We start from the raw sequence: 26,527 nt of genomic DNA, 5'->3' as shown, positions 1-26,527 counted from the left end.
AGGAAGGAGGAGGAAGGAGGAGGAGGAGGAAGGAGGAGGAAGGAGGAGGAGGAAGGAGGAGGAGGAGGAAAGAGGAGGAGGAAGGAGGAGGAGGAAGGAGGAGGAGGAAGGAGGAGGAGGAGGAAGGAGGAGGAGGAAGGAGGAGGAGGAAGAAAAGAAGAAGAAGAAGGAAGAAGGAAGAAGGAAGAAAAAGAAGAAGAAGAAGAAGAAGAAAGGGGGTTGTTAAAGTATAGTCAAAAAGAAAAAGAAATTAAGAAGCCAGGCATGGTGGCTCATGCCTATAATCCCAGCACTCTGGGAGACGGAGGTGGGAGGATCACTTGAGGTCAGGAGTTTGAGACCAGCCTGGACAACATAGCAAAACCCAGTTTCTACTAAAAACACAAAAATTAGCCAGGCATGGTGGCAGGAGCCTGTAATCCCAGCTACTTGGGAGGCTGAGGCAGGAGAATCGCTTGAACCCGGGAGGCAGAGGTTGCAGTGAGCCAATTGTGCCACTACACTCAGCCTGGGCAACAGAGCGACACTCCGTCTCAAAACAAAAAGAAAAAAAAGTACTTAAGAGACGTGAAAGACTGAGAGGTACCTCCTCACACCCATTAGGATGGTGACTATAAAAAACAATTAATCAGAAAACAACAGGTGTTCAGGAGGATGCAGGAGACTGGCAACCTGGGCGCTGCTGGTGGGAACACGCAGAGGTACAGACACTGCGGGAAAGACAGTCTGGCAGTTTCTCAAAAGTTAAACACAGAATTGCCATAGGATTCAGCAACTTCACTTCTGGGTGTACACCCAAAGAATGAAAAGCAGGGACCCGTGTCCAGCACAGCACACTCATAACAGCCACAAAGTAGGCGCACCCAAGAGTCTGTCGACAGATGAACAAGTAAACAAAATGTGGCCCATCTACATTATGGAATATCATCTAGCCTTGAAAAGGAGGGGAATTCAGGCTACAACACAGAGGAATCTTGGGGATGCTATGCTCAGTGAAATAAGCCAGGCACAGCATATAATAAACACTGTACGATTCCTCTTACATGAAGTCCCTAGAGTCATCAAACTCATAGGGACAAGAAGTAGGAGGCTGGTTTCCAGGGAATGGGGGCGGGAGAGTCAGTGTTTTACAGGGACTGAGTTTCAGTCGGGAAACATGAAAACTATTCTGGAGGTGGACATGGGGGTGGCTACACAATGATGTGAATACTTAAATCGGCCACAGTGGTAATTTTTTTTTTTTTTTTTTTGAGACCAAGTTCTGCTCTTGTCGCCCAGGCTGGAGTGCAGTGGTGTGATCTTGGCTCACAGCAACCTCTGCCTCCCGGGTTCAAGCAATTCTCCTGCCTCAGCCTCCCGAGTAGCTGGGATTACAGGCATGGGCCACCATGCCGGGCTAATATTGTATTTTTAGTAGAGACGGGGTTTCTCCATGTTGGTCGGGCTGGTCTCGAACCCCCGACCTCAGATGATCTGCCCACCTTGGCCTCCCAAAGTGCTGGGATTAAAGGCGTGAAGTACCACGCCCAGCCTTTTTTTTTTTCTTTTCTTTTCTTTTTTTTTTTGAGACAGAGTCTTGCTCTGTTGCCAGGCTGGGGTGCAGAGGCACAATCTCGGCTCACAGCAACCTCCGCCTCCTGGGTTCAAGCAATTCTCCTGCCTCAGCCTCCCGAGTAGCTGGGACTACAGGTGCCCGCCATCACGATCACGCCCGGCTAATTTTTGCTTTTTTTTTTTTTTTTTTTTTTGGAGAGATGAGGTTTTACCATGATGGCCAGGATGGTCTCGATCTTCTGACCTCATGATTCACCCGCCTCGGTCTCCCAAAGTGCTGGGATTACAGGCGTGAGCCACAGCATCTGGCCGTAAATTGTATGGATTTTACACACACACACACACACACACACACACACACACACACACACACACAGCAAAGTCTGATGAGATACTACCAGAAATCTCATTGAAATTGTAACCAAAGACACATGAGCCCTCAGATCGAAATGTTCATAAAGAAAAATCACACCTAGACTTTCAACAAACTTCCCATTAACAATGAGTATCAGATGGCAATAAGATAACATTATAAAATTGCCAAGGGAGAGTACCTATCTGTGGAGAATTTCACAGGCAGCTAAAATACCACACAGGAGTGAGGGCAAAATAAAGACCCCTTTGGACGCACAAAGCGAAAAGCATCGGCCACTCACCAATGCCTACTAGAAGAACCACTCAAAGATGTGACTCTAAAGAGGCTGGGTACACAGAAATCACATGCACATCAAATATGCTGGCAAAGCACAGGGATGGCACATAGGAAACAACCATTTATGATTTTTTTTTTTTTTTTTTTTTTGAGACAGGGTCTCTCTCATTACCCAGGCTGGAATGCAGTGGTACAAACTCAGCTCACTGCCACATCTGCCTCCTGGGCTTAAGCAATCTTCCCATCTCAGCCTCCCAAGTAGCTAGGACCACAAGGCTGTGCCACCACACACACCTGGCTCATTTTTATTTTATTTGTTTGTTTGTTTATTTATTTGAGACGGACTCTCGCTGTCTCCCAGGCTGGAGTGCAGTGGCACAATCTTGGCTCACTGCAAGCTCCACCTCCTGGGCTCACACCATTCTCCTGCCTCAGACTTCCGAGTAGCTGGGACTATAGGTGCTGCCACCATGCCTGGCTAATTTTTTGTATTTTTAGTAGAGATGGGGTTTCACTGTGTTAGCCAGGATGGTCTCCATTTCCTGACCTCATGATCCGCCCTCCTTGGCCTCCCAAAGTGCTGGGATTACAGGCGTGAGAACTCATCTCTAAAATAAAAAAAAAGCGAGCTGTGGTGGCACATACCGGTGGTCCGAGCTACTCAGAAGGCTGAGGCCGGAAGACAGCTTGAGCCCAGCAGTTCAAGGCTGCAGTGAGCTGTGTCTGTGCCACTGCACTCTAGCCTGGGCAACAGAATAAGAGGCAGACTCAAAAAAAAAAAAAAAAGGGGAACCTCTTAGAGTGGTGGTGAGGTTGGAGTTTTATCTGGGAGGAGGCTGGGCGTACTGAATAACTTCACTTTTTGGAATTTTAGAGTTAAGTAATTAAGTGAAACATTAAAGGTGATCACTAAAGAAAGAGAAACACAACTTATAGCCTCTGAACCATCCGAGGTAAAAGGCACGAGAGGAGACTTTATCAGCCCAACAGAAGGCAGGAAAGGAAAAGAAAACAGCAAAGGAGAATGATAACAAAGTGAACACACACAATCCAGACACGAGAAACTACCTTCAGCGTAACTGTCACTGCAAGGCTCTGCGCACAGCCGGGCTCACTGTCCTCACTTTCGGCTCACAGTCCCTTTGGGCAGCTGGACAGCACTCGGCATGGCCAGCCACACACCTGCCTTCTCTGAATTCTTCTTCTCTCTAAATTACGTTGACTCTCTTCCTCCCAGTCCGACCTTCCCCTGGTCAACTCCTCTCTGGGCAGGTCCACCAGGGCCCTCTCCCTTCCGATCACAGCCTCTGGGTTATTTCCATGCAGATGGCCTTTGGCCCCTTGGCAACCCCACTCTGCTCCATGACTGGGACTCACCTTTGCTGAAGAAGGTGCTGACCATGAAGCTGAAGGAGATGGTAGAGATGGCAAAGCACAGCAGGAAGGCCAGCACCAGGGAGGGGTCGCTGCGGGACAGCACGGCTACATCCGGCTTCACCTGCAGGACGCAGGCAGGAGTCAGGCGGGGCAGGCCGGCGGAGGTGGACCAGGAGGACTCCTGACCATCCCTGCTCACAGGAACCTGGCTCCACCAAGAGGAGTGGGACATCCACCGCTCCTCTCCCCGATGAGGGACAGACTCTCTCTGAAGTCACTGACCACAGAGTTCTTCCCAAGAGGGCCCTCCTGGGGTATCCTGGCTCTCCCTGTCCTTGCCAGAGTCCCACCGACGCCACGCTCACCTTGACACAGAAGAGCAGGGTCATGAAGGAAGCAGCGATGAGGAGGAAGAGGAAGAACAAGAGGAACCAGGCGCTCCAGTGCAGCCAGCTGCTGAGCCCCATCATGCGCATGTACTCCTGGGGAGAGAAGCTGCCACGCTGCTGGGGGCCCGCCACTGCCCGCCAGGACGGCATGTGCCAGGCTGGACGGCAGCAGGCCTGAATCTGACTGTCCCAGCAGCCCCGCATTCGACAACGTTTAACCTCAAGTGGAAAATAAAACTGCCCTCTCCTATCTTTCCTCTTTTTTTTTTTGGAGACAGGGTCTCGCTGTGTCACCCAGGCTGGAGTGCAGTGGCACAGTCATAGATCACTGCAGCCTTGAACTCCTGGACTTGAGCGAGCCTCCCATCTCACCTTCCTGAGTAGCTGGGACTACTGATGGCTGCCACCATGCCCGGTTCCTTTTAAAAATTTGTTGGTAGAGACAGGGTCTTACTATGTCGGCCAGGCTCATCTTGCTCAAACTCCTGGGCTCAAGTGATCTGCCTGCCTCAGTCTCCCAAAGTGCTGGGATTACAGGTATGAGCCACTGCACCCGGCCAGCCTTCTATTCTGTGGAGCGATTCCACGCTCCCAGCGCATGCTCCCCAGTCTTTCTTGGTACTTGAGATTGTCCCCCGAAGCTGTGCGACGCAGCTCGGGTCCTACGTCAGGTGGCAGGGCCCAGCCCCTCTGGGGGTGGGCCGAAAGACCCTGCCAGTTCCCAACCACACCAACACCAGCCTCCTTGGCCATGAGACGTGACAGCAGATCAGACCATAGCTGTGGATACCATAGCCATTCATTCCCTTGTCCTCCCCTACTCTGAAAGGAGAGGCCCAGAACCTCTGCAGTGAAGGATGAGGCGCAGTGATGGGATAGCTCTGACCACACCTTCCTTCCTCACCTGCCCCACCAAGGAGTCAGGAGTGGTGATGAGGAAACCCAGTTCCTCCACTGACCAAAAGTGCCTGGGGAGTCCTGGGGCAGCCACACTGACCAATATGGCAGCCAGCAGCCGGGTGTGGCCATTTCAACTGAAGTTAATTAAAAATAAAGTTAAAAATTCAGCTCCTTCCCCATTTCAACTGAATTAAAAATAAAGTTAAAAATTTAGCTCCTTCCTTCCTTCCCTCCCTCCTTCTTTCTTTCATTTAATTTTTCTTTCTTTTCCTTTCTTTTCTTTTTCTTTGCTTTCTCTCTCCTTCCTTCCTTCCTTTTTTCTGTTTTCTTTCTCTCTCTCTCTCTTTCTCTCTTTCTTTCTTGGAGTCTTGCTCTGCTGCCCAGGCTGGAGTGCAGTGGCACGATCTCGGCTCACTGTAACCTCCACCTCCTGGGTTCAAGTGATTCTCATGCCTCAGCCTCCCGAGCAGCTGGGATTACAGGTGTACGCTACCATGCATGGCTAATTTTTGTATTTTTAGTAGAGACGGGGTTTCACCATGTTGTTCGTGCTGGTCTTGAACTCCTGACCTCAAGTGATCCGCCTGTCTCAACCTCCCAAAGTGCTGGGATTACAGGTGTGTGCCAATGCCAGGGTTAGCCCTTTCTTATGCATCATTTCTGACCTCCGGAACAGCCAGAAGAGGAGCACGATGGTCTCTCACATTCCCACTGCTTCGGTTCAGTTTCACGTTTTGCCCTATTTGTTTGATCTGTGTATCTGTACAAGTCTATGTGCACACAACTTTTTTCAGAATCATTTTATAGCCCACTGCTGACTCCCTCAATGCTGCACAGTTTTATTAAATTTATTTATGGCACCAGATCAACAACCAGACAGTCTCAAAACGAGCCCCTGGCCAGGTGCAACGGCTCATGCCTGTAATCCCAGCACTATGGCAGGCTGAGATGGGAGGCTGAAATGGGAGAATTTCTTGAGGCGAAGAGTTTGAGACCAGCCTTGGCAATATAGAAAGACTTTCACCTCTGCAACAAAAAAAATGAGCTGGCTGTGGTGGTGCACACCTGTAGTCCCAGCTACTTGGCGGGTGGAGGTGGGAAGATCACTTGAGCAAGGGGAGGTTGAGGCTGCAGTGAGCAGTGTTTGCACCCCTGCTCTCGAGCCTGGGTAGCAGAGCGAGACCCTGTCTCTAAGAAAAAATAATAGTAGGCCAGGCACGGTGGCTCATGTCTGTAATCCCAGCACTTTGGGAGGCCGAGGTGGGCGGATCACGAGGTCAGGAGATCGAGACCACCCTGGCTAACACGGTGAAACCCCATCTCTACTAAAAATACAAAAAATTATCTGGGCATGGTGGTGGGCGCCTGTAGTCCCAGCTACTCAGGAGGCTGAGGCAGGAGAATGGCGTGAACCCAGGAGGCAGAGCTTGCAGTGAGCCAAGATCGCGCCACTGCACTCCAGCCTGGGAGACAGAGCGAGACTCTGTCTCAAAAAAAACAAAACAAAAACAAAAAAAGAAAAAATAATACCAAAACACCAAGCCCTTGGACATGGCCTCCCCAGGACAGCGCAGTTTCTAGAGTGTTGGGAAGTCAATGCGGGCAGTCACCTTCAGCCTCCTTTCTTTCTCCTGCACGACAGCACGGGCAATGGTAAGCGCGGTGTAGGTGAAGCTGAGCAGCAGCAGCAGGGGCAGCTGGTACTGGATGGCCACGAGGAAGGGGTCTGCAATGAACGGCGGGTACGGGAACCTCTTGATGGTCACCGTCAGTCTCTGGAACAGCTGGTGTGTGGCAGCATCGGCATGGTACTGCATGATGGCCCGGTCCACAGCATGCTGCACAGCCAGGAAGCCTTCCCGGATGTACCCTGGGTACGGGAGCAGAAGATGGCCCAGCCACCTCAAGGAGCTGCTCTTGAGGGCGGAGGGCCATGTGCATGGGGTCCATGGGGGAAGGGATGCTTGGGGCAACAGAGTGACTTCGGCTTAGGACCCCCGTGGCGGCTCAGTGGTACCACGGGAGAAGGAAGGAAACGCACCACATACTGACAGCAAATGAGAAGAGTGATGTGATTGTCACTTCCACTTTGTAACTAACGCAATACACAAAAAAATCACATACATGATCACTTTTTTTTTTTTTTTCCGAGATGGAGTCTTGCTCTGTGGCCCAGGATGGAGTGCAGTGGCACGATCTTGGCTCACTACAACCTCGACCTCCCAGGTTAAAGCGATTCTCCTGCCTTAGTCTCCCAAGTAGCTGGAACTACAGGCACCCGCCACCACACTCAGCTAATTTTTTGTATTTTTATTAGAGACAGGGTTTCACCATGTTAGCTAGGATGGCTCAATCTCCTGACCTCATGAACCACCCACCTCAGCCTCCCAACGTGCTAGGATTACAGGCGTGAGCCACCACGCCTGGCCTTTTGTTTTTTTTTTGAGACAGAGTCTCGCTTTCTCACTCAGGCTGGAGTGTAGTGGCACGATCTCGGCTCACTGCAACCTCTGCCTCCTGGGTTCAAGCAATTCTTCTGCCTCAGCCTCCCAAGTAGCTGGGATTATAGGTGCATGCCACCATGCCTGGCTTTTCTTTCTTTTTTTTTTTTTTTTGTATTTTTAGTAGAGACAGGGTTTCACTATGTTGGCCAGCCAGGCTGGTCTCAAACTTCTCATCTCAGGTGATCCACCTACCTCAGCTTCCCAATGCTGGGATGACAGGTGTAAGCCACTGTGCCCAGCCGTGAGGGCTGAATTCTCATCAGGCGTATTAGTAGGTGTAAGGCATGGACACCTGGAGGCAAAACTGGGGCTACAATTGACCAGCCCCTGCGCCATGCCAGTCTCACACACGTTCTATCTCCTGGGGCTTTCCTAGGAGCTGGTTTTTCCAGCCAACTTTTCTTCCCCCTCAGGTACTCTGTCTTGCTGAGGACTGACTATTCTTAGTAACAAAACGTTTTTTTCTAACAAAAGATATTTGCTCTGTGTCATTTGCCACAAAGGTTTTCCCCAGTCTGCTATGTGCTGTTTTTTTTTTTTTTTTAATCACATTAGGCCTTTTCATGTTGGGCAAATTTTCAGTTTGTACATGCTGAAATCTGTCAGTCTTTTCCTTTGAGATTGCTTTTCTCTTGCTTCCAAGCTTAGGGAATTGTTCCCCAAAAACAGGAGGGAGCTGATGAACTCCTGCCCAGTCCCTGGTCTCAGCAGCCAGTGTCCCCCACTGCAGTCCCCTGCTGCAGGCAGCAAACATCATGTGTGACAGCCGGACATAGGACATAGCTTCTCCTGAGCCCCAGACTGGGTGACCTGTCAAAGGCCTTGCTCTGGGGCCTCGCACACCCCATACCAGGTCTTGTTCATCTTAGTTCCTTTTCTAGATGTAAAATCTTGCCCTAAAGCATTAGCCTGGTGGCAGCCCTGGCACCAGTAAGGAACATCGCTAAGCGCTGGCTGCAAGCATGCTGCCTCCTGCCTGCCTGGTGCTTGTGTCTCAGAGTCAAGCCTCATGGAGGGCCGGGACATTGCTGTGACTTCCATGGCAAACTTCCATGAGTTCTGTCTCCTGCCAGACCTGTGAAATACGGCATTCACCAGAACACCCTGGACTTCCACCCAGAACCTGTAGTGGGGTCTTGCCTGGCCTGACAGCTAAGCCTAGTCCTGCGTCCAAGTCACTTCTTGGCTGTCCCTAGTTCAGTTCCAAGACAAGACCGTGCTTCAGAGGAGGCACATATTCCAACCGCTTGCCACATCCACATGAAGACACACACTGATAGGGCATCAGAGTAACCAAGATCTGGCTTCCATGAACACCACACTGATTCCGTGAAGCCATGGATCAGGTGCACAAGGACCACGGAGCTAAAAATGCCAGTAAGGCTGCACACAGAGAAGGCCAGGAAGAAAAGGAAAATGTAAACCAAGCCCCAAGGACTCAAACTGAAGCTTTTAAAAGCTCAAATACAGCTGGGCGCAGTGGCTCACGCCTGTAATCTCAGAACTTTGGGAGGCCGAGGCGGGTGGATCATGAGATCAAGAGATCGAGACCATCCTGGTCAACATGGTGAAACCCCATCTCTACTAAAAATACAAAAATTAGCTGGGCGTGGTGGTGTGTGCCTGTAATCCCAGCTACTCGGGAGGCTGAGGCAGGAGAATTGCTTGAACCCGGGACGCAGAGGCTGCAGTGAGCCGAGGTTGCGACACTGCACTCCAGCCTAGCGACAGAGCAAGATTTTGTCTTAAAAAAAAAAAAAAAAAAAAATAGTCCAGGTGCAGTGGCTCACGCCTGTAATCCCAGCACTCTGGGAGGCCAAGGTGGGTGGATCACAAGGTCAGGAGATTGAGACCACCCTGGCTAGCACAGTGAAACCCCATCTCTACTAAAAATACAAAAAATTAGCTGGGCGTGGTGGCGTGCGCCTGTAGTTCAAGTTACTCGGGAGGCTGAGGCAGGAGAATGGCGTGAACTCAGGAGGTGGAGCTTGCAGTGAGCCGAGATTGTGCCACCGCACTCCAGCCTGGGCGACACAGAGAGACTCCATCTCAAAAAAAAAAAAAAGCCAAAATACAAATGTTTCATTCAAGAGCATGTCTTCCAAGAGCACGTCTTCCAGGATATAGGGAGAGGGCCTTTGCTATCTTCAAGGATTATTTTAGTCTTTTAGAAACCAGTTATGCTGGATGTTTTACTTTTCCTATAAACAAGAGTAAATGTTCCTGAAAATATTTCTTCAAGAAATACTTTAGAAAGGTGAGGCTGCCGCCATGTAACTGTCACTAGTCAACAGCCCAGGCTGGTAACACGAACCCGAACCGAGCTTCTCACCAGGTTCTCCGCCATCAGGGGATGTAGGTTCCCTTGGCCCTGGGTTTGGGAAAAGCGGGAAAAGGGAAGTAGTGTGCCAGCCTTCTGTCTCTTTCAGGAAAAAGGAGCCTGTTTGGGTCCACATATAATTTCTCCGTGTGTAACTGAACCGTAGGTGATATTTCACCTGTGGAAACAAAGAGAAAACCAGCTGTTCTGAGAGATCCAGACAGAGGAGCAAACAACAAGGTGGAGTGGGAGAGTGCTTGGGGGGCTGTCACCACCAAGGCTGTCACGGCCGAGAACTCACCACTCCCCCACCTCTGAGAATCTCCAGTGGGCCCCAGAATGTCACACTGAGTGGTCCCTGTCCCAGCAGGAGCAGGGAGCCACACAGGGGCCCCTTTTGGGGGGTGGTTCTTGGCCATTCCTCTCTTAATTCCAATGTGAAGTGCCACCAAGCATTCAGGATCCCTGGAGGGCCACCAACCACAATGCTAGATGGACTTGATGGCTTCCTAATTTTAATGTCATCAGGCAAGCAAAAACCTCACTTTCTTTCTTTCCTTTTTTCTGCCAGATCGTATTTAAGTCCTAAATATCTGCTACTTTCCTTATCTATCTTATCAGACTCTGTCCACAGAGGCCTGGAGACCAGTAATGTCTTTCATAAAATGAGGGAACAGTAAGGAGCTTGGGGCGGCCACAGGCAGGTGCATTTTCTAACCTGTTCTGCCCCATGGGTTAAAATGTCACCAGGGTCCCCTTGGTGGGGACTGTGATGGTGCTATCAGACCCAAAGGAGAGACTGCTATTTACTCGCAGGCAGGCAGAGGTTTAAGGGAAAGCAGTGCCTTTTACAGGTTGAACTAGTGACGTGGGAGGAAGCGGAGGCCTTGCTGATGGGCTGCAACTGCTTGGCCCGGCCACATGTCTCACCGCCAGTGGCAGGGGGTCCTTGCTGTGGTTGAAGGGGTGCTCGAAGACTACGGCGGCCAGCACGCTGGATGAGCGGTTGTCATACCTAATGTAGTCCTCAAAGTCCTTCTCAGAGGGAAAGCTGCGCACTGTGGAGAGAAAGCACAGGAGCTGCAGTTGCCCAATCTACCCTCCTCCTTGAAAAACCTGGGTGGTTCAGGTCACCGGCAGATGAAAGACGGCAAACCCTTTATAGCTTTGTAAACCCTTCCTGAGACTCAAGGTGGCTTTCATCTTTGGCAGAGGGACAGGCTGCCATCAAGGAGGGCAGAATGGCAGGGTCAGGGCCCTAGGCAGGGGGTTCTCCCGGCGCGGTTTTTCGGAGCAGAGCTGGAGGCTCCGGGCAGCGCCTGCAGCAAGGCCCAGTAGCGCAAACCCACCATTCACCCTGCACTGCGCTGTGCAGCCCAGGGTGGCTTCTCTGTCTCAAAACCAGAATGGTGTGCTTTTAGAAATGGAGTGGACACTAACTCAGTGTCTCAAAGGTTTTTCCTATCATCTGGATACTCTTTTACAATTCAGAAAGGGTTTTACTATCGTCATTTTATGAGGGACCAAGGCACTTCCTCTGAGTGTTTGCTACGTGGAATTCAAGCCTGGGAGGTAAATGCCCAAATGAGGAGGGGGAAATGGACAACACCTTCCATCCCCATAGCAAGGGGTTAGGAACGGTGAGCAGCATACGCAGCGGGAGTTCCCTTCTCAGGCTTTCTCAGCACTGTTTTCAGAGCTGCCCACCCGAAACCACGTCCCTGAAACCACGTCCTAGAAAAGATTCTTGGTGCCACACGCTCAAACCGTGCCCTGCCCTTGTCACAAAAGGGCTTTCCTTGGCTCAAGTCCACCCAGGCATCCCTGTAAAGTCCTGTCCACCCTGCTGACTGTCAGATGCAGTTCCAGGGCCTGGTACTGCTAAGGCTGCTGTACCTGCTGCTCCCCGGGGTCCTCACAGCTCTGGACAGGTGGGCGACCAGCCCTGGTCCCATTGTACAATGAGGCATGGCCACAGAGAAGGTGGGGGATTCCCTGGGTGGCTCAGCCACCGAGAGGAGACTTGATGCTAGACGGGCTTGATGGCTTCCTAGTCCTAATGCCATCAGGCAAGCAAAAACCTCACTTTCTTTTTTCACTTTTTCTGCCAGGTTGTATTTAAGTCCCAATATCTGCTACTTTTCTTGTCTATCTTATTGGACTCCGTTCAGAGAGTCCTGGAGACTAATAATGTCTTTTGTAAAATGAGGGAACAGAAAGGAGCCTGAGGCAAACGCAGGCAGGTGCATTTTCTTACCTGTTCTGCTCCACGGGTTAAAATGTCACCAGAGTCCCTTTGGTGGGGATTGAGACAGTGCTATCGGACCCAAAGTGCTATTTACTCGCAGGCAGGTAGAGGTTTAAGGGAAAGCAGGGTCCTTTACAGGTTGAAGTAGTGATGTGGGAGGAAACAGAGGCCAAGTCTGGACAGGGTTAGCTCCTCACCCAGCTGCTTCGCAGATCCTGGGCTTGACCCCTGCCTGCCCAGCCCCGCGGAGACACCACCAGGTCCAGCACCGAGAGCCTTGGCATGTCTCACCTCGCATGTTGATCACAAGTGCCCTGCGCACTGTCTCGGTGACGGTCTTGGCAGCATCACTGTGAGAAGGGATGTAGGCGAGCTCCCAGGTGTCTCCCGGTGGAGGGAAGGTGAAGAACAGAGGCAGTTCCTGGATGGACTGGCCTGGGTAGATGGTGGCATTGGGCACATTTTCCGACTGAATCTTCAAGCGAAGCCAGATCAGGATTCCAGAAAACAGCAATGGCAGGAAGAGTTCCAGGACCGTCACCAGGACTTTCCGCTTCTGGAAGAGATATTACAGGGCACACTGATGGGCTGCAAGGCAGAATCAGGGGCATGCAAACAACCCCTCCCTCAAGGGCGTCCCCAGAAGCCTCTGGGCTGGGCACGCAGCTGACCTCCCTCCAGGGTCTGGACGCACCTGCAGGGTGTAGTTCTTCCAGAGGAGGAGCGCCAGCTGCCTGAGCACAGCCATCGTCTTGCTGGAAAGGACGCCCAGTGCTAGTTACAGACCAAAGACAGAGAGCATGGGTGTGCAATGAGAGTGGGGATGTGGGGGAAAAGCCACGGACCCTTTTTCCTCCACGTCTCTCACCTTCTTTTGTGCCACTTTAACTCCAAACACCCCTGAAGGGAAGGGTACAAGGCCTGTGGCATGCCCACCCTCAATGCTCTACCCTGCATATCCAAAGATCAGTGTCTTTCTGGCTGGGCACAGTGGCTCACGCCTGTAATCCCAACACTTTGGGAGGCCGAGGCAGGTGGATCACTTGAAATCAGGAGTTCGAGACCAGCCCGGCCAACATGGTGAAACCTCCTCTACTGAAAATACAAAAATTACCTGGGTGTGGTGGCAGGCACCTGTAATCCCAGCTACTTGGGAGGCTGAGGCAGGAGAATTGCTTGAACTTGGGAGGTGGAGGTTGCAGTGAGCCAAGGTCGTACCACTCACTCCATCCTGGGGGCAAAGAGTAAGACTCTGTCACAAACAAACAGACACCAAAAAAGCAAACAGCATAGTCTTTTTGGAGCCTGACGTGTTCCTTGCTGAATGGAAGATCAATGACATGCTTTTTATGTGCATTGTGACTTCTGTAGTGGTTTTTAAAATTGTTTTGTTTTTTTTGAGACAGGGTCCTACTTTGTTGCCCAGGTTGGAGTGCTGTGGTATGATCACAGCTCACTGCAGCCTCAAACTCCCGGGCTTATGATCCTCCCACCTCAGCCTCCGGAGTAGCTGGAACTACAGGTGCATGCCACCACACCTGGCTAACGTTTTTAATTTTTAGTAGAGACCAGGTCTTGCTCTATTTCCCAGGCTGGTCTCGAACTCCTGGCCTCAAGCAATCCTCCAGCTTCATCCTTGTAGTGCTATTTATCATTTGATAAATGCTACTGGGGTGTTCTCGGTGGTTAATATGGATTTGCTATTTATTAGCAAAATATTCAGGCTTTTAGAATTCCACGCCCTTTATTCTTAACCGACACTGAACTCATAAAAGAAAACTCAGCCGGGCGCGGTGGCTCACGCCTGTAATCCCAGCACTTTGGGAGGCCGAGGCGGGCGGATCACGAAGTCAGGAGATCAAGTTCATTCTGGCTAACATGGTGAAACCCCGTCTCTACTAAAAATACAAAAAATTAGCCAGGTGTGGTGGCGGGCGCCTGTAGTCCCAACTACTAAGGAGGCTGAGGCAAGAGAATGGCATGAACCTGGCAGGCGGAGCTTGCAGTGAGCCGAGATCGCGCCACTGCACTCCAATCTGGGCGACAGAGCAAGACTTCGTCTCAAAAAAAAAAAAAAAAAAAACTCAACATAGTCTCCTGGGTCATTTCTAAGGCTTCAAGAGAGCTGTGGAGGGAAGCCGAAAAGAGGGGCTTGGAATTGGGGCCGCCACTGGCCTTGCTGCCCTGGAGCAGGCCTGGGTAGACAGACATGCTGGTGGGGCCATCAGTCACACCCTCTCCTTGGCCCTAAAGACTGTTTTTTCCTGTTGTTATTACAGGTACTGGCATCAGAGCCTCGCAGCAAAAGACTAGCCATTTTCTTTTTCTTTTTTTTCTTTTTTTTTCTGAGACAGAGTCTTGCTCTGTCACCCAGGCTGGAGTGCAGAGGCGTGATCTTGGCTCACTGGAACCTCTGCCTCCTGAATTCAAGCGATTCTCCTGCCTCAGCCTCCTGAGTAATTGGGATTGCAGGTGTCTGCCACCATGCCTGACTCATTTATATATTTTTGGTAGAGATTCGGTTTCACCATGTTGGTCAGGCTGATTTTGAACTCCTGACCTCAAAAGATCTGCCCATCTCAGCCTCCCAAAGTGCTGGGATTGTAGGCGTGAGCCACTGTGCCCAGCTGCCATTTTCATCTTTACCACTTATCCAACGAAAATTCATCCAAAAAAAATCTATCCTATATTATATAGGAACATGATATTTAAGTCTGGTACATATAATGGGGAAAAAATCTGCCAAAAGATGATGAAATTCAAGTGATAGCAGAAACGAGAGCTTAGATCTGTAAAGGTATTCCCTCAATTTAAGTAAACTCTGTCTTACTAAATTTCAAATATCAGAAACAGAAGCTAGATGTAGTGGCTCATGCTTGTAATCCCAGAACTTTGAGAGGCCGAGGCAGGAGGATCCCTTAAGCCCAGGAGTTCGAGACCAGCCTGGGCAACATAGCAAGACCCTATCTCTACACAAATAAAATAAAATAAAATAAAGGAACAGAGACACTGGACCCAGAGTTGAGTTCATGAGATGCTAACCTGCTAGAGAAGTAGGTGGTGTGAATAAGTTCAGGTAGGCGTTGCAACACCCAGGAAATAAGAGAAACGTGCTCTGGAAGCTGAGCGCACAGAGGGTGAGGTGTGCAGACGTGGCTGCTCTGTCCTGGAGAGGCAGGGAAGGCGATGGAGGAGAAGTGGTCTAGAGAGCCCCTGGTGCTGGTCCACACGCTACAACTGCAGGCAGAGAGGAGTCCTTCCTGCTCAGCGTCCTTCATGTGCGGAAAAGCCTCCTTGACTCACAGTGGAGGAGTTTCAAGTTCAGTTGCTCAGCTCCACGCTCATGGCTGATCCAAACCCAACATCATCCATCAGCCAGGTTAAGATGGCACGGGATAGAAAGGCAAACAATTAGTCAGTCGTTCCTACATCACCATGAGCTAGCGCTCCCCGACATTGACTCGGGAAACTCCAGCGCGTGGGGAAGGGGGTTGTTTGGTTTTTGTAAATGACCCATTTTACTTTTGGTTTGGTTTCAGTCCATTGAAAATCATTTCTATTAAGGCTCTTTTTAAATTAAAACTCTTGCTTTTTTTTTTTTTTTTTAAGGATGTGGCTGTTGATATCTAATCATATTCAAAATTTATGCTTTAAAGGGCAGTCAATAAATATTTACATGAAACACAACTGCAAACAGTTAAGAATTAATTTAAAATATGACTTTTAATGAATCGTATTGTTAAAAAGTGAAGAAATTAAAGCTAAAATAGTATGAAGTGCTAATAAGTGGCAATTTAATAAATGATCCCAATTTTTTGAAAATTAATAAGGTAGAAGACCCATCTCAAAGACCCATTCATCATTATCAGTTGCTGATGATGAATAAAACAGCAGTGACTTAAAGATACACATTAAGTCCCGTGGTTTATAAAAGGTTTCTAGAAGTAGTTTAGGCAAAAAGAGGAGGCCAGTGCCTCCATTTGGGGCTGTCATCCCAGGGAAGTACATTCCAGATGGGAATGGGCTTGGCTGAGATGAACGTTCTGCCTCTACCAAGAGAGGAATATAAAACAGTCACGGTTCAAAGAAGTCTTCTGGTTAGAGGAAAAACTTCCCTTACTGGAAGTCTGGTCAAGAAAGGAAAGATCCCTATGCTTAATCTTGTCCTTTCCAGTCCCAGAGCTGGGAGAGAAGGTCAGACAGACAGACCACCCACCTTCCCACACAGGCTGCAGGGCAGTACAGGGGAACTGACCTGGGTCCCAGGAGAGGCTCCGCATAGCAGGTCTCCCTTCAGCACTACAGGGGAACTGGCCAGGAGGCGGCGGCTCCACACAGAGGGCTCCGGGGTGGGGCCTGAGAGCCTCTGGAGTGGGGCAGGGCAGCCCTGAGGTTTGGGAACACCGCGGCCTCGCAGGACATCAGGAGGGGCCCAGGGCTCACGGGCATGACTCTCCGGCACCTTTGGACAGACAGAGGGTATTTTGAGTGTAACTTGGAAAATAATTATAAAACACCTCTTACCAAAGTAGAAAATAGAAGAGCAAAATAGATTTTGAGTATGTTACTTAAAACTGAGCAGATACGATAACAAAAAATTTTGGATTTAGAAAATAAACGCCTGGCCGGGCACAGTGGCTCACGCCTGAACAATTCCAGCACTTTGGGAGACTGAGATGGATGGACCACCTGAGGTCAGGAGTTTGAGACCAGCCTAGCCAACATGGCAAAACCCCATCTCTACTAAAAATACAAAAATTAGCCAGACGTGGTGATGGGCACCTGTCCCAGCTACTCAGGAGGCTGAGGTGGGAGGATCGTTTGAACCCGGGAGGCAGAGGTTGCAGTGAGCCATGAACCGAGATGGTGCTCACTCAGAGTCATCAACTCCGAGATGACTCTGTCTCAAAAAAAATTTTTTTTTTTTTTTTTTTTTTTTTTTTTTTTTTTTTTTTTTTTTTTTTTTTTTTTAGCGAAGAATATGTAATTTTTTTTTTTTTTTTTTTTTTTTTTTTTTTTTTTTTTTTTTTTTTTTTTTTTTATTATACTTTAAGTTCTAGGGTACATGTGCATAACGTGCAGGTTTGTTACATATGTATACTTATGCCATGTTGGTGTGCTGCACCCATCAACTCGTCAGCACCCATCAATTCATCATTTATATCATGTATAACTCCCCAATGCAATCCCTCCCTCCTCCCCCCTCCCCCCTCCCCATGATAGACCCCAGTGTGTGATGTTCCCCTTCCCGAGTCCAAGTGATCTCATTGTTCAGTTCCCACCTATGAGTGAGAACATGCGGTGTTTGGTTTTCTCTTCTTGTGATAGTTTGCTAAGAATGATGGTTTCCAGCTGCATCCATGTCCCTACAAAGGACGCAAACTCATCCTTTTTTATGGCTGCATAGTATTCCATGGTGTATATGTGCCACATTTTCTTAATCCAGTCTGTCACAGATGGACATTTGGGTTGATTCCAAGTCTTTGCTATTGTGAATAGTGCCGCAATAAACATACGTGTACATGTGTCTTTGTAGTAGACTAATTTATAATCCTTTGGGTATATACCCAGTAGTGGGATGGCTGGGTCATATGGTACATCTAGTTCTAGATCCTTGAGGAATTGCCATACTGTTTTCCATAATGGTTGAACTAGTTTACAATCCCACCAACAGTGTAAAAGTGTTCCTATTTCTCCACATCCTCTCCAACACCTGTTGTTTCCTGACTTCTTAATGATTGCCATTCTAACTGGTGTGAGATGGTATCTCATTGTGGTTTTGATTTGCATTTCTCTGATGGCCAGTGATGATGAGCATTTTTTCATGTGTCTGTTGGCTGTATGAATATCTTCTTTTGAGAAATGTCTGTTCATATCCTTTCCCCACTTTTTGATGGGGTTGTTTGTTTTTTTCTCGTATATTTGTTTGAGTTCTTTGTATATTCTGGATATTAGCCCTTTGTCAGATGAGTAGGTTGCAAAAATTTTCTCCCATTCTGTAGGTTGCCTGTTCACTCTGATGGTAGTTTCTTTTGCTGTGCAAAAGCTCTTTAGTTTAATTAGATCCCATTTGTCAATTATGGCTTTTGCTGCCGTTGCTTTTGGTGTTTTAGACATGAAGTCCTTGCCAATGCCTATGTCCTGAATGGTACTACCTAGATTTTCTTCTAGGGTTTTTATGGTATTAGGTCTAACATTTAAGTCTCTAATCCATCTTGAATTAATCTTCGTATAAGGGGTAAGGAAAGGATCCAGTTTCAGCTTTCTACTTATGGCTAGCCAATTTTCCCAGCACCATTTATTAAATAGGGAATCCTTTCCCCATTTCTTGTTTCTCTCAGGTTTGTCAAAGATCAGATGGCTGTAGATGTGCGGTATTATTTCTGAGGACTCTGTTCTGTTCCATTGGTCTATATCTCTGTTTTGGTACCAGTACCATGCTGTTTTGGTTACTGTAGCCTTGTAGTATAGTTTGAAGTCAGGTAGCGTGACGCCTCCAGCTTTGTCCTTTTGACTTAGGATTGTCTTGGCAATGCGGGCTCTTTTTTGGTTCCATATGAACTTTAAAGCAGTTTTTTCCAATTCTGTGAAGAAAGTCATTGGTAGCTTGATGGGGATGGCATTGAATCTATAAATAACCTTGGGGAGTATGGCCATTTTCACGATATTGATTCTTCCTATCCATGAGCATGGTATGTTCTTCCATTTGTTTGTGTCCTCTTTGATTTCACTGAGCAGTGGTTTGTAGTTCTCCTTGAAGAGGTCCTTTACATCCCTTGTAAGCTGGATTCCTAGGTATTTTATTCTCTTTGAAGCAATTGTGAATGGAAGTTCATTCCTGATTTGGCTCTCTGCTTGTCTGTTGCTGGTGTATAAGAATGCTTGTGATTTTTGCACATTAATTTTGTATCCTGAGACTTTGCTGAAGTTGCTTATCAGCTTAAGGAGATTTTGGGCTGAGACGATGGGGTTTTCTAAATATACAATCATGTCATCTGCAAACAGGGACAATTTGACTTCTTCTTTTCCTAACTGGATACCCTTGATTTCTTTCTCTTGCCTGATTGCCCTAGCCAGAACTTCCAACACTATGTTGAATAGGAGTGGTGAGAGAGGGCATCCCTGTCTTGTTCCAGTTTTCAAAGGGAATTTTTCCAGTTTTTGCCCATTCAGTATGATATTAGCTGTGGGTTTGTCATAAATAGCTCTTATTATTTTGAGGTACGTTCCATCAATACCGAATTTATTGAGCGTTTTTAGCATGAAGGGCTGTTGAATTTTGTCAAAAGCCTTTTCTGCATCTATTGAGACAATCATGTGGTTCTTGTCTTTGGTTCTGTTTATATGCTGGATTACGTTTATTGATTTGCGAATGTTGAACCAGCCTTGCATCCCAGGGATGAAGCCCACTTGATCATGGTGGATAAGCTTTTTGATGTGCTGCTGAATCCGGTTTGCCAGTATTTTATTGAGGATTTTTGCATCAATGTTCATCAGGGATATTGGTCTAAAATTCTCTTTTTTTGTTGTGTCTCTGCCAGGCTTTGGTATCAGGATGATGTTGGCCTCATAAAATGAGTTAGGGAGGATTCCCTCTTTTTCTATTGATTGGAATAGTTTCAGAAGGAATGGTACCAGCTCCTCCTTGTACCTCTGGTAGAATTCAGCTGTGAATCCATCTGGTCCTGGACTTTTTTTGGTGGGTAGGCTATTAATTGTTGCCTCAATTTCAGAGCCTGCTATTGGTCTATTCAGGGATTCAACTTCTTCCTGGTTTAGCCTTGGGAGAGTGTAAGTGTCCAGGAAATTATCCATTTCTTCTAGATTTTCTAGTTGATTTGCGTAGAGGCATTTATAGTATTCTCTGATGGTAGTTTGTATTTCTGTGGGGTCAGTGGTGATATCCCCTTTATCATTTTTTATTGCATCTATTTGATTCCTCTCTCTTTTTTTCTTTATTAGCCTTGCTAGCGGTCTGTCAATTTTGTTGATCTTTTCAAAAAACCAACTCCTGGATTCATTGATTTTTTGGAGGGTTTTTTGTGTCTCTATCTCCTTCAGTTCTGCTCTGATCTTAGTTATTTCTTGCCTTCTGCTAGCTTTTGAATGTGATTGCTCTTGCCTCTCTAGTTCTTTTAATTGTGATGTTAGAGTGTCAATTTTAGATCTTTCCTGCTTTCTCTTGTGGGCATTTAGTGCTATAAATTTCCCTCTACACACTGCTTTAAATGTGTCCCAGAGATTCTGGTATGTTGTATCTTTGTTCTCATTGGTTTCAAAGAACATCTTTATTTCCGCTTTCATTTCGTTATGTACCCAGTAGTCATTCAGGAGCAGGTTGTTCAGTTTCCATGTAGTTGAGCGGTTTTGATTGAGTTTCTTAGTCCTGAGTTCTAGTTTGATTGCACTGTGGTCTGAGAGACAGTTTGTTATAATTTCTGTTCTTTTACATTTGCTGAGGAGTGCTTTACTTCCAATTATGTGGTCAATTTTGGAATAAGTGTGATGTGGTGCTGAGAAGAATGTATATTCTGTTGATTTGGGGTGGAGAGTTCTATAGATGTCTATTAGGTCCGCTTGGTGCAGAGATGAGTTCAATTCCTGGATATCCTTGTTAACTTTCTGTCTCGTTGATCTGTCTAATGTTGACAGCGGAGTGTTGAAGTCCCCCATTATTATTGTATGGGAGTCTAAGTCTCTTTGTAAGTCTCTAAGGACTTGCTTTATGAATCTGGGTGCTCCTGTATTGGGTGCATATATATTTAGGAGAGTTAGCTCTTCCTGTTGAATTGATCCCTTTACCATTATGTAATGGCCTTCTTTGTCTCTTTTGATCTTTGATGGTTTAAAGTCTGTTTTATCAGAGACTAGGATTGCAACCCCTGCTTTTTTTTGTTCTCCATTTGCTTGGTAGATCTTCCTCCATCCCTTTATTTTGAGCCTATGTATGTCTCTGCATGTGAGATGGGTCTCCTGAATACAGCAGACTGATGGGTCTTGACTCTTTATCCAGTTTGCCAGTCTGTGTCTTTTAATTGGCGCATTTAGTCCATTAACATTTAAGGTTAATATTGTTATGTGTGAACTTGATCCTGCCATTATGATATTATCTGGTTATTTTGCTCGTTAGTTGATGCAGTTTCTTCCTAGCCTCGATGGTCTTTACATTTTGCCAAGTTTTTGCGATGGCTGGTACCGGTTGTTCCTTTCCATGTTTAGGGCTTCCTTCAGGGTCTCTTGTAAGGCAGGCCTGGTGGTGACAAAATCTCTAAGCATTTGCTTATCTGTAAAGGATTTTATTTCTCCTTCACTGATGAAACTTAGTTTGGCTGGATATGAAATTCTGGGTTGAAAATTCTTTTCTTTAAGAACGTTGAATATTGGCCCCCACTCTCTTCTGGCTTGTAGAGTTTCTGCCGAGAGATCTGCTGTTAGTCTGATGGGCTTCCCTTTGTGGGTGACCCGACCTTTCTCTCTGGCTGCCCTTAAGATTTTTTCCTTCATTTCAACTTTGGTGAATCTGGCAATTATGTGTCTTGGAGTTGCTCTTCTGGAGGAGTATCTTTGTGGCGTTCTCTGTATTTCCTGAATTTGAATGTTGGCCTGCCCTACTAGGTTGGGGAAGTTCTCCTGGATGATATCCTGAAGAGTGTTTTCCAACTTGGTTCCATTTTCCCCCTCACTTTCAGGCACCCCAATCAGACGTAGATTTGGTCTTTTTACGTAATCCCATACTTCTTGCAGGCTTTGCTCATTTCTTTTTCTTCTTTTTTCTTTTGGTTTCTCTTCTCGCTTCATTTCATTCATTTGATCTTCAATCGCTGATACTCTTTCTTCCAGTTGATCGAGTCGGTTACTGAAGCTTGTGCATTTGTCACGTATTTCTCGTGTCATGGTTTTCATCTCTGTCATTTCGTTTATGATCTTCTCTGCATTAATGAGTCTAGCTGTCAATTCTTCCACTCTTTTTTCAAGATTTTTAGTTTCTTTGCGCTGGGTACGTAATTCCTCCTTTAGCTCTGATAAGTTTGATGGACTGAAGCCTTCTTCTCTCCTCTCGTCCAAGTCATTCTCTGACCAGCTTTGATCCGTTGCTGGTGATGGGCTGCGCTCCTTTGCAGGGGGAGATGCGCTCTTATTTTTTGAATTTCCAGCTTTTCTGCCCTGCTTCTTCCCCATCTTTGTGGTTTTATCTGTCTCTGGTCTTTGATGGTGGTGACGAACTGATGGGGTTTTGGTATAGGTGTCCTTCCTGTTTGATAGTTTTCCTTCTGACAGTCAGAAGGACTCTCTGTTGGTCTGTTGGAGATTGCTTGAGGTCCACTCCAGACCCTGTTTGCCTGGGTATCAGCAGCAGAGGTTGCCGAAGATAGAATATTGCTGAACAGCAAGTGTACCTGTCTGATTCTTCCTTTGGAAGTGTCCTCTCAGGGGTGTACTCCACCCTGTGAGGTGTGGGGTGTCAGACTGCCCCTAGTGGGGGATTTCTCCCAGCTAGGCTACTCAGGGTCAGGGACACACCTGAGCAGGCAGTCTGTCCGTTCTCAGATCTCAACCTCCGCGTTGGGAGATCCACGGCTCTCCCCAAAGCTGTCAGACAGAGTCGTTCGCGTCTGCACCGGCTCCCGCTACTTCCCCTGTTGGTCTTCAGCTGTGCGCTGTCCCCAGAGGTGGAGACTACAGAGACAGGCAGGCTTCCTTGAGCTGCTGTGAGCTCCACCCAGTTCGAGCTTCCCAGCGGCTTTGTTTACCTACTTAAGACTCAGCAATGGCGGGCGCCCCTCCCCCAGCCTCGCTGCTGCCTTGCGGATAGATCGCGGCAGACTGCTGTGTTAGCAGTGAGGGAGGCTTCGTGGGCGTGGGACCCTCCCGGCCAGGTGTGGGATATATTCTCCTGGAATGCCTGTATGCTTACAGCGCAGTATTGGGGTGGGAGTTACCCGATTTTCCAGGTGTTGTGTGTCTCAGTTCCCCTGGCTAGGAAAACGGATCCCCTTCCCCCTTGCGCTTCCAGGTGAGGCGATGCCTCGCCCTGCTTCAGCTCTCGCTGGTCAGGCTGCAGCAGCTGACCAGCACCGATTGTCCGGCACTCCCTAGTGAGATGACCCCAGTACCTCAGTTGAAAATGCAGAAATCACCGGTCTTCTGTGTCGCTCGCGCTGGGAGTTGGAGACTGGAGTTGTTCCTATTCGGCCATCTTGCTCCGCCCCAGAATATCCAAAAAAAATTTTTTTAAAAAGAATATAAACTATGGCCGGGCGCGGTGGCTCAAGCCTGTTAATCCCAGCACTTTGGGAGGCCGAGACGGGCGGATCACGAGGTCAGGAGATCGAGACCATCCTGGCTAACACGGTGAAACCCCGTCTCTACTAAAAATACAAAAACTAGCCGGGCGAGATGGCAGGCGCCTGTAGTCCCAGCTACTCGGGAGGCTGAGGCAGGAGAATGGCGTAAACCCGGGAGGCGGAGCTTGCAGTGAGCTGAGATCTGGCCACTGCACTCCAGTCCGGGCGACAGAGTGAGACTCCGCCTCAAAAAAAAAAAAAAAAAAAAAAAAAAGAATATAAGCTCTACTTTTTTTTTTTTTTTGAGACGGAGTTTCACTCTTGTTGCCCAGGCTGGAGTGCAGTGGTGCCATCTCAACTCACTACAACCTCCACCTCCCAGGTTCAAGCGATTCTCCTACCTCAGCCTCCCAAGTAGCTGGGATTACAAGCACCTGCCACCACATCCAGCTAACTTTAGTAGAGATGGGCCTTCACCATGTTAGCTAGGCTAGTCTCAAACTCCTGACCTCAAGTGATCCGCCGACCTTGGCCTCCCACAGTGTTGGGATGACAGGCGTGAGCCACCATGCCTGGCCAGAAGCTCTGCTTTTCTACTTGTAAGCACTCTGCTTCTACAGCCTCCTCATCCTCTCCTGGCTTCTGGCAGCATCACCCTTTTGCAGACGAAGAAACAAGGAGGAAATGCCTGGCCCAAAATCACACAACAAGAAGCTGCAAAATCAGGATCTGAACGTTCGCTAGTTTTAACTTCCAAGTCTGTCTTCTAACTACTACACTACCACATCCTGTGGGTCCTAAAAACACAGAACAACTTCCAACTTCATACAAGTTTTGCATATCAATCCTAGAACATCAGAAATTGAAAGGTAAAAAAGACCCCTAAGCCCCACCACCTCAATAAAAGTTTTCTTTTCTTTTCGTTTCTTTTTTCTGAGACAGAGTCTCGCTCTGTCGCCCAGGCTGGGCATGATCTCAGCTCACTAAAACCTCCACCTCCCAGGTTCAAGTGATCCTCCCGTCTCAGCCTTCCAAACAGCTACAGGCACACGCCACCACGCCTGGTTAATTTTTTGTATTTTTAAAAGAGACGAGGTTTCGCCATGTTGGCTAAGCTGGTTCTCAAACTCCTGACCTCAAGTGATCCGCCTGCCTCGGTCTCCCAAAGTGTGGGGATTAAAGGCGTGAGCCATCATGCCTGGCCGAGGTTTTATCTCTGTGCCCCCATAGCACCCAGCTTGTTGCTTGGTATGTGCAAGGCTTTACCTAAAGTCTCACTGAACACTATGCTTGCATCTGTTCTGTTTGAGCTAAAGGAATTTAAAGGAAGAGATCCTAGAATTACAAAATCTGGAAAGTTTTTTTGTTACAAAAGCAAATGTACACAAAAGAAGGAAGTTAATATTCCTTCTGCACTTGACCCCGAGGCGGCAGAGTCCGCAGAAGTGCTGATGACTGAGGCCCAGGACCAGCCCCGGCTGGGCCCCAATCAGCTACTCTAACTTAAAAACTCAGGACTCCAGCCACTCCTACAGCTGCCACCTCCGCCCAGCAAGGGCACAAGAGCAGAGTTTCAAGAACTTCCCTTTGAAGAGGCTCTCTTCACTACTCCTGGGGACACAGCCGGGAAGGGGAAGGCAAACCGTTTCCTCCCTCTATAAAAGGTTTGCTTACTGTTAAAATATTAAATATCACACACGTCACTGAGTATCTCAATGTTTGTCTTTTAGGTAAGCAACTGACTTGGTGCAGAGTGAGCGCATACTGCAGGCTGCTCATTTCTGAGAACTCTCTTGATGGCACAAATTCTTCTACAAATGGTCTTTCCAGTAACTGTCGTCAGCTCAAGAGCCACGGGCTGTGCCAGTTAACGAGCACTGTGGCTCTTCAGGCGGCCACTACTCAGCAGCAAACTGGAGAAATCCCAAACTCCTCCATTTCTTTATTTGTGATTTGTAGGTATTTTTGTGTGCACCATGGGCTTGAATTTGCCACCTAATTCCTATGTGCCCTTTTTTTTTGAGACATGGTCTTGCTTTGTCACCCAGGTTGGAGTGCCATGGCGCGACCAGGGGTCATTGCAGCCTGGTGATCCTGGGCGCAAGTGATCGTATTGCCTCAGCCCCCTGAGCAGCTGGGACCACAGGCACCTGCCACCACAACTGGCTACTTATTATATTTTTTGCAGAGATGGAGTCTTGCTATGTTGCCCAGGCTGGTCTGGAACTCCTGGCCTGAAGCAATCTTCCCGTCTTGGCCTCCCAAAGTTCTGGGACTATACATATGAGCCATGGTGCCTGGCCCTTATGTGCCCTTTCAAAAGTTTTTATATCTGCATATATGGAGCAAAGGTCACTGGGGATGACAGGTCTTGAGACCCGTGAACAGAAGGGACAGGCCCACGTGAGGGGCACAAGACCCATTACGCCACGTGTTCCTGTTGTGTTCTGAGCTTGGGTACACCTCCTTCCATGGAAGCCTGTCCACAAAGGCACAGAGAAATCCACTCATGGGAAGAAGGGGGTCTTGATAAAGCCACAGATGGACCACCCCAAGATGTACAAAGAGAGCCGCCAACCAAGGCTCTGCTCACTTTGCCACAGGTGTGCAGCACAGCGACACCCTTGTGGGTGGTGCTGGTCACATCTGGTGCTTTTCCTTCAGAGGGAGGACCCAACAACCCCATATTGCCACCAGGAGTCTGCCACAGCCAGCCAGCATCAAAGGTCTGCGTGTATGGCACTGAGGCACGGAGGACAGTCAGTTAATGTAGGCCGGTAGAATCCCTGTTCTTTTAGGGTATACAAGACAAAAAAGCATTTGTTCATTCAACAATTGCCACGTTTTTGCTGTCTGATGTGCACTTGTACAAGGTACTAAGGATTTGGAAGTGAAAATAACATTCTTTTTTTCGTGAAACAGAGTCTCGCTCTATTGCCCAGGCTGGAGTGAAGTGGTGCAATCTTGGCTCACTGCAATCCCCACCTCCTGGGTTCAAGCGATTCTCCTGCCTCAGCCTCCCGAGTAGCTGGGATTACATGCGTGTGCCACCATGACGGGTCAATTTTTTGTATTTTTAGTAGAGACGGGGTTTCACCATGCTGGTCAGGCTGGTCTCGAACTCTTGACCTTGTGATCCACCCGCCTCGGCCTCCCAAAGTGCGTGCTGGGATTACAGGCATGAGCCACCACGCCTGGCCGATGATAACATTCTTAATGCAAGGAGTTTGCAGTCCCCGAACACTTGCATGCACTGTAATTGCTGTGACTGATGCTAAATAAAGTATGGCAAGATTCA

At 48.1% G+C, this 26,527-nt stretch overlaps 1 protein-coding gene across 1 annotated transcript in view; it reads right to left on the bottom strand.

The window, feature by feature from the left end:
* ABCA3 (ATP binding cassette subfamily A member 3) overlaps positions 1–26,527 on the bottom strand; it is a 71,525-nt gene that overhangs the window by 37,946 nt on the left and 7,052 nt on the right. Inside the window, exons 2-10 of the mRNA XM_010387885.2 lie at positions 16,200–16,406; positions 14,987–15,291; positions 12,639–12,718; positions 12,236–12,500; positions 10,627–10,754; positions 9,709–9,874; positions 6,483–6,742; positions 3,949–4,065; positions 3,584–3,704 (exon numbers count right to left, since the gene is read on the bottom strand). Coding sequence (XP_010386187.1) covers positions 3,584–3,704; positions 3,949–4,065; positions 6,483–6,742; positions 9,709–9,874; positions 10,627–10,754; positions 12,236–12,500; positions 12,639–12,692 — 1,111 coding nt within the window. The 5' untranslated portion in view covers positions 12,693–12,718; positions 14,987–15,291; positions 16,200–16,406. The remainder of the gene's footprint in view (positions 1–3,583; positions 3,705–3,948; positions 4,066–6,482; positions 6,743–9,708; positions 9,875–10,626; positions 10,755–12,235; positions 12,501–12,638; positions 12,719–14,986; positions 15,292–16,199; positions 16,407–26,527) is intronic.

The sequence above is a fragment of the Rhinopithecus roxellana genome, chromosome 20 (assembly GCF_007565055.1).
Source record: "Rhinopithecus roxellana isolate Shanxi Qingling chromosome 20, ASM756505v1, whole genome shotgun sequence".
NCBI classification, from domain to species: domain Eukaryota; kingdom Metazoa; phylum Chordata; class Mammalia; order Primates; family Cercopithecidae; genus Rhinopithecus; species Rhinopithecus roxellana.
Note: the sequence above shows the minus strand (reverse complement) of the source record. Positions and strands in the feature narration are given on the sequence as shown.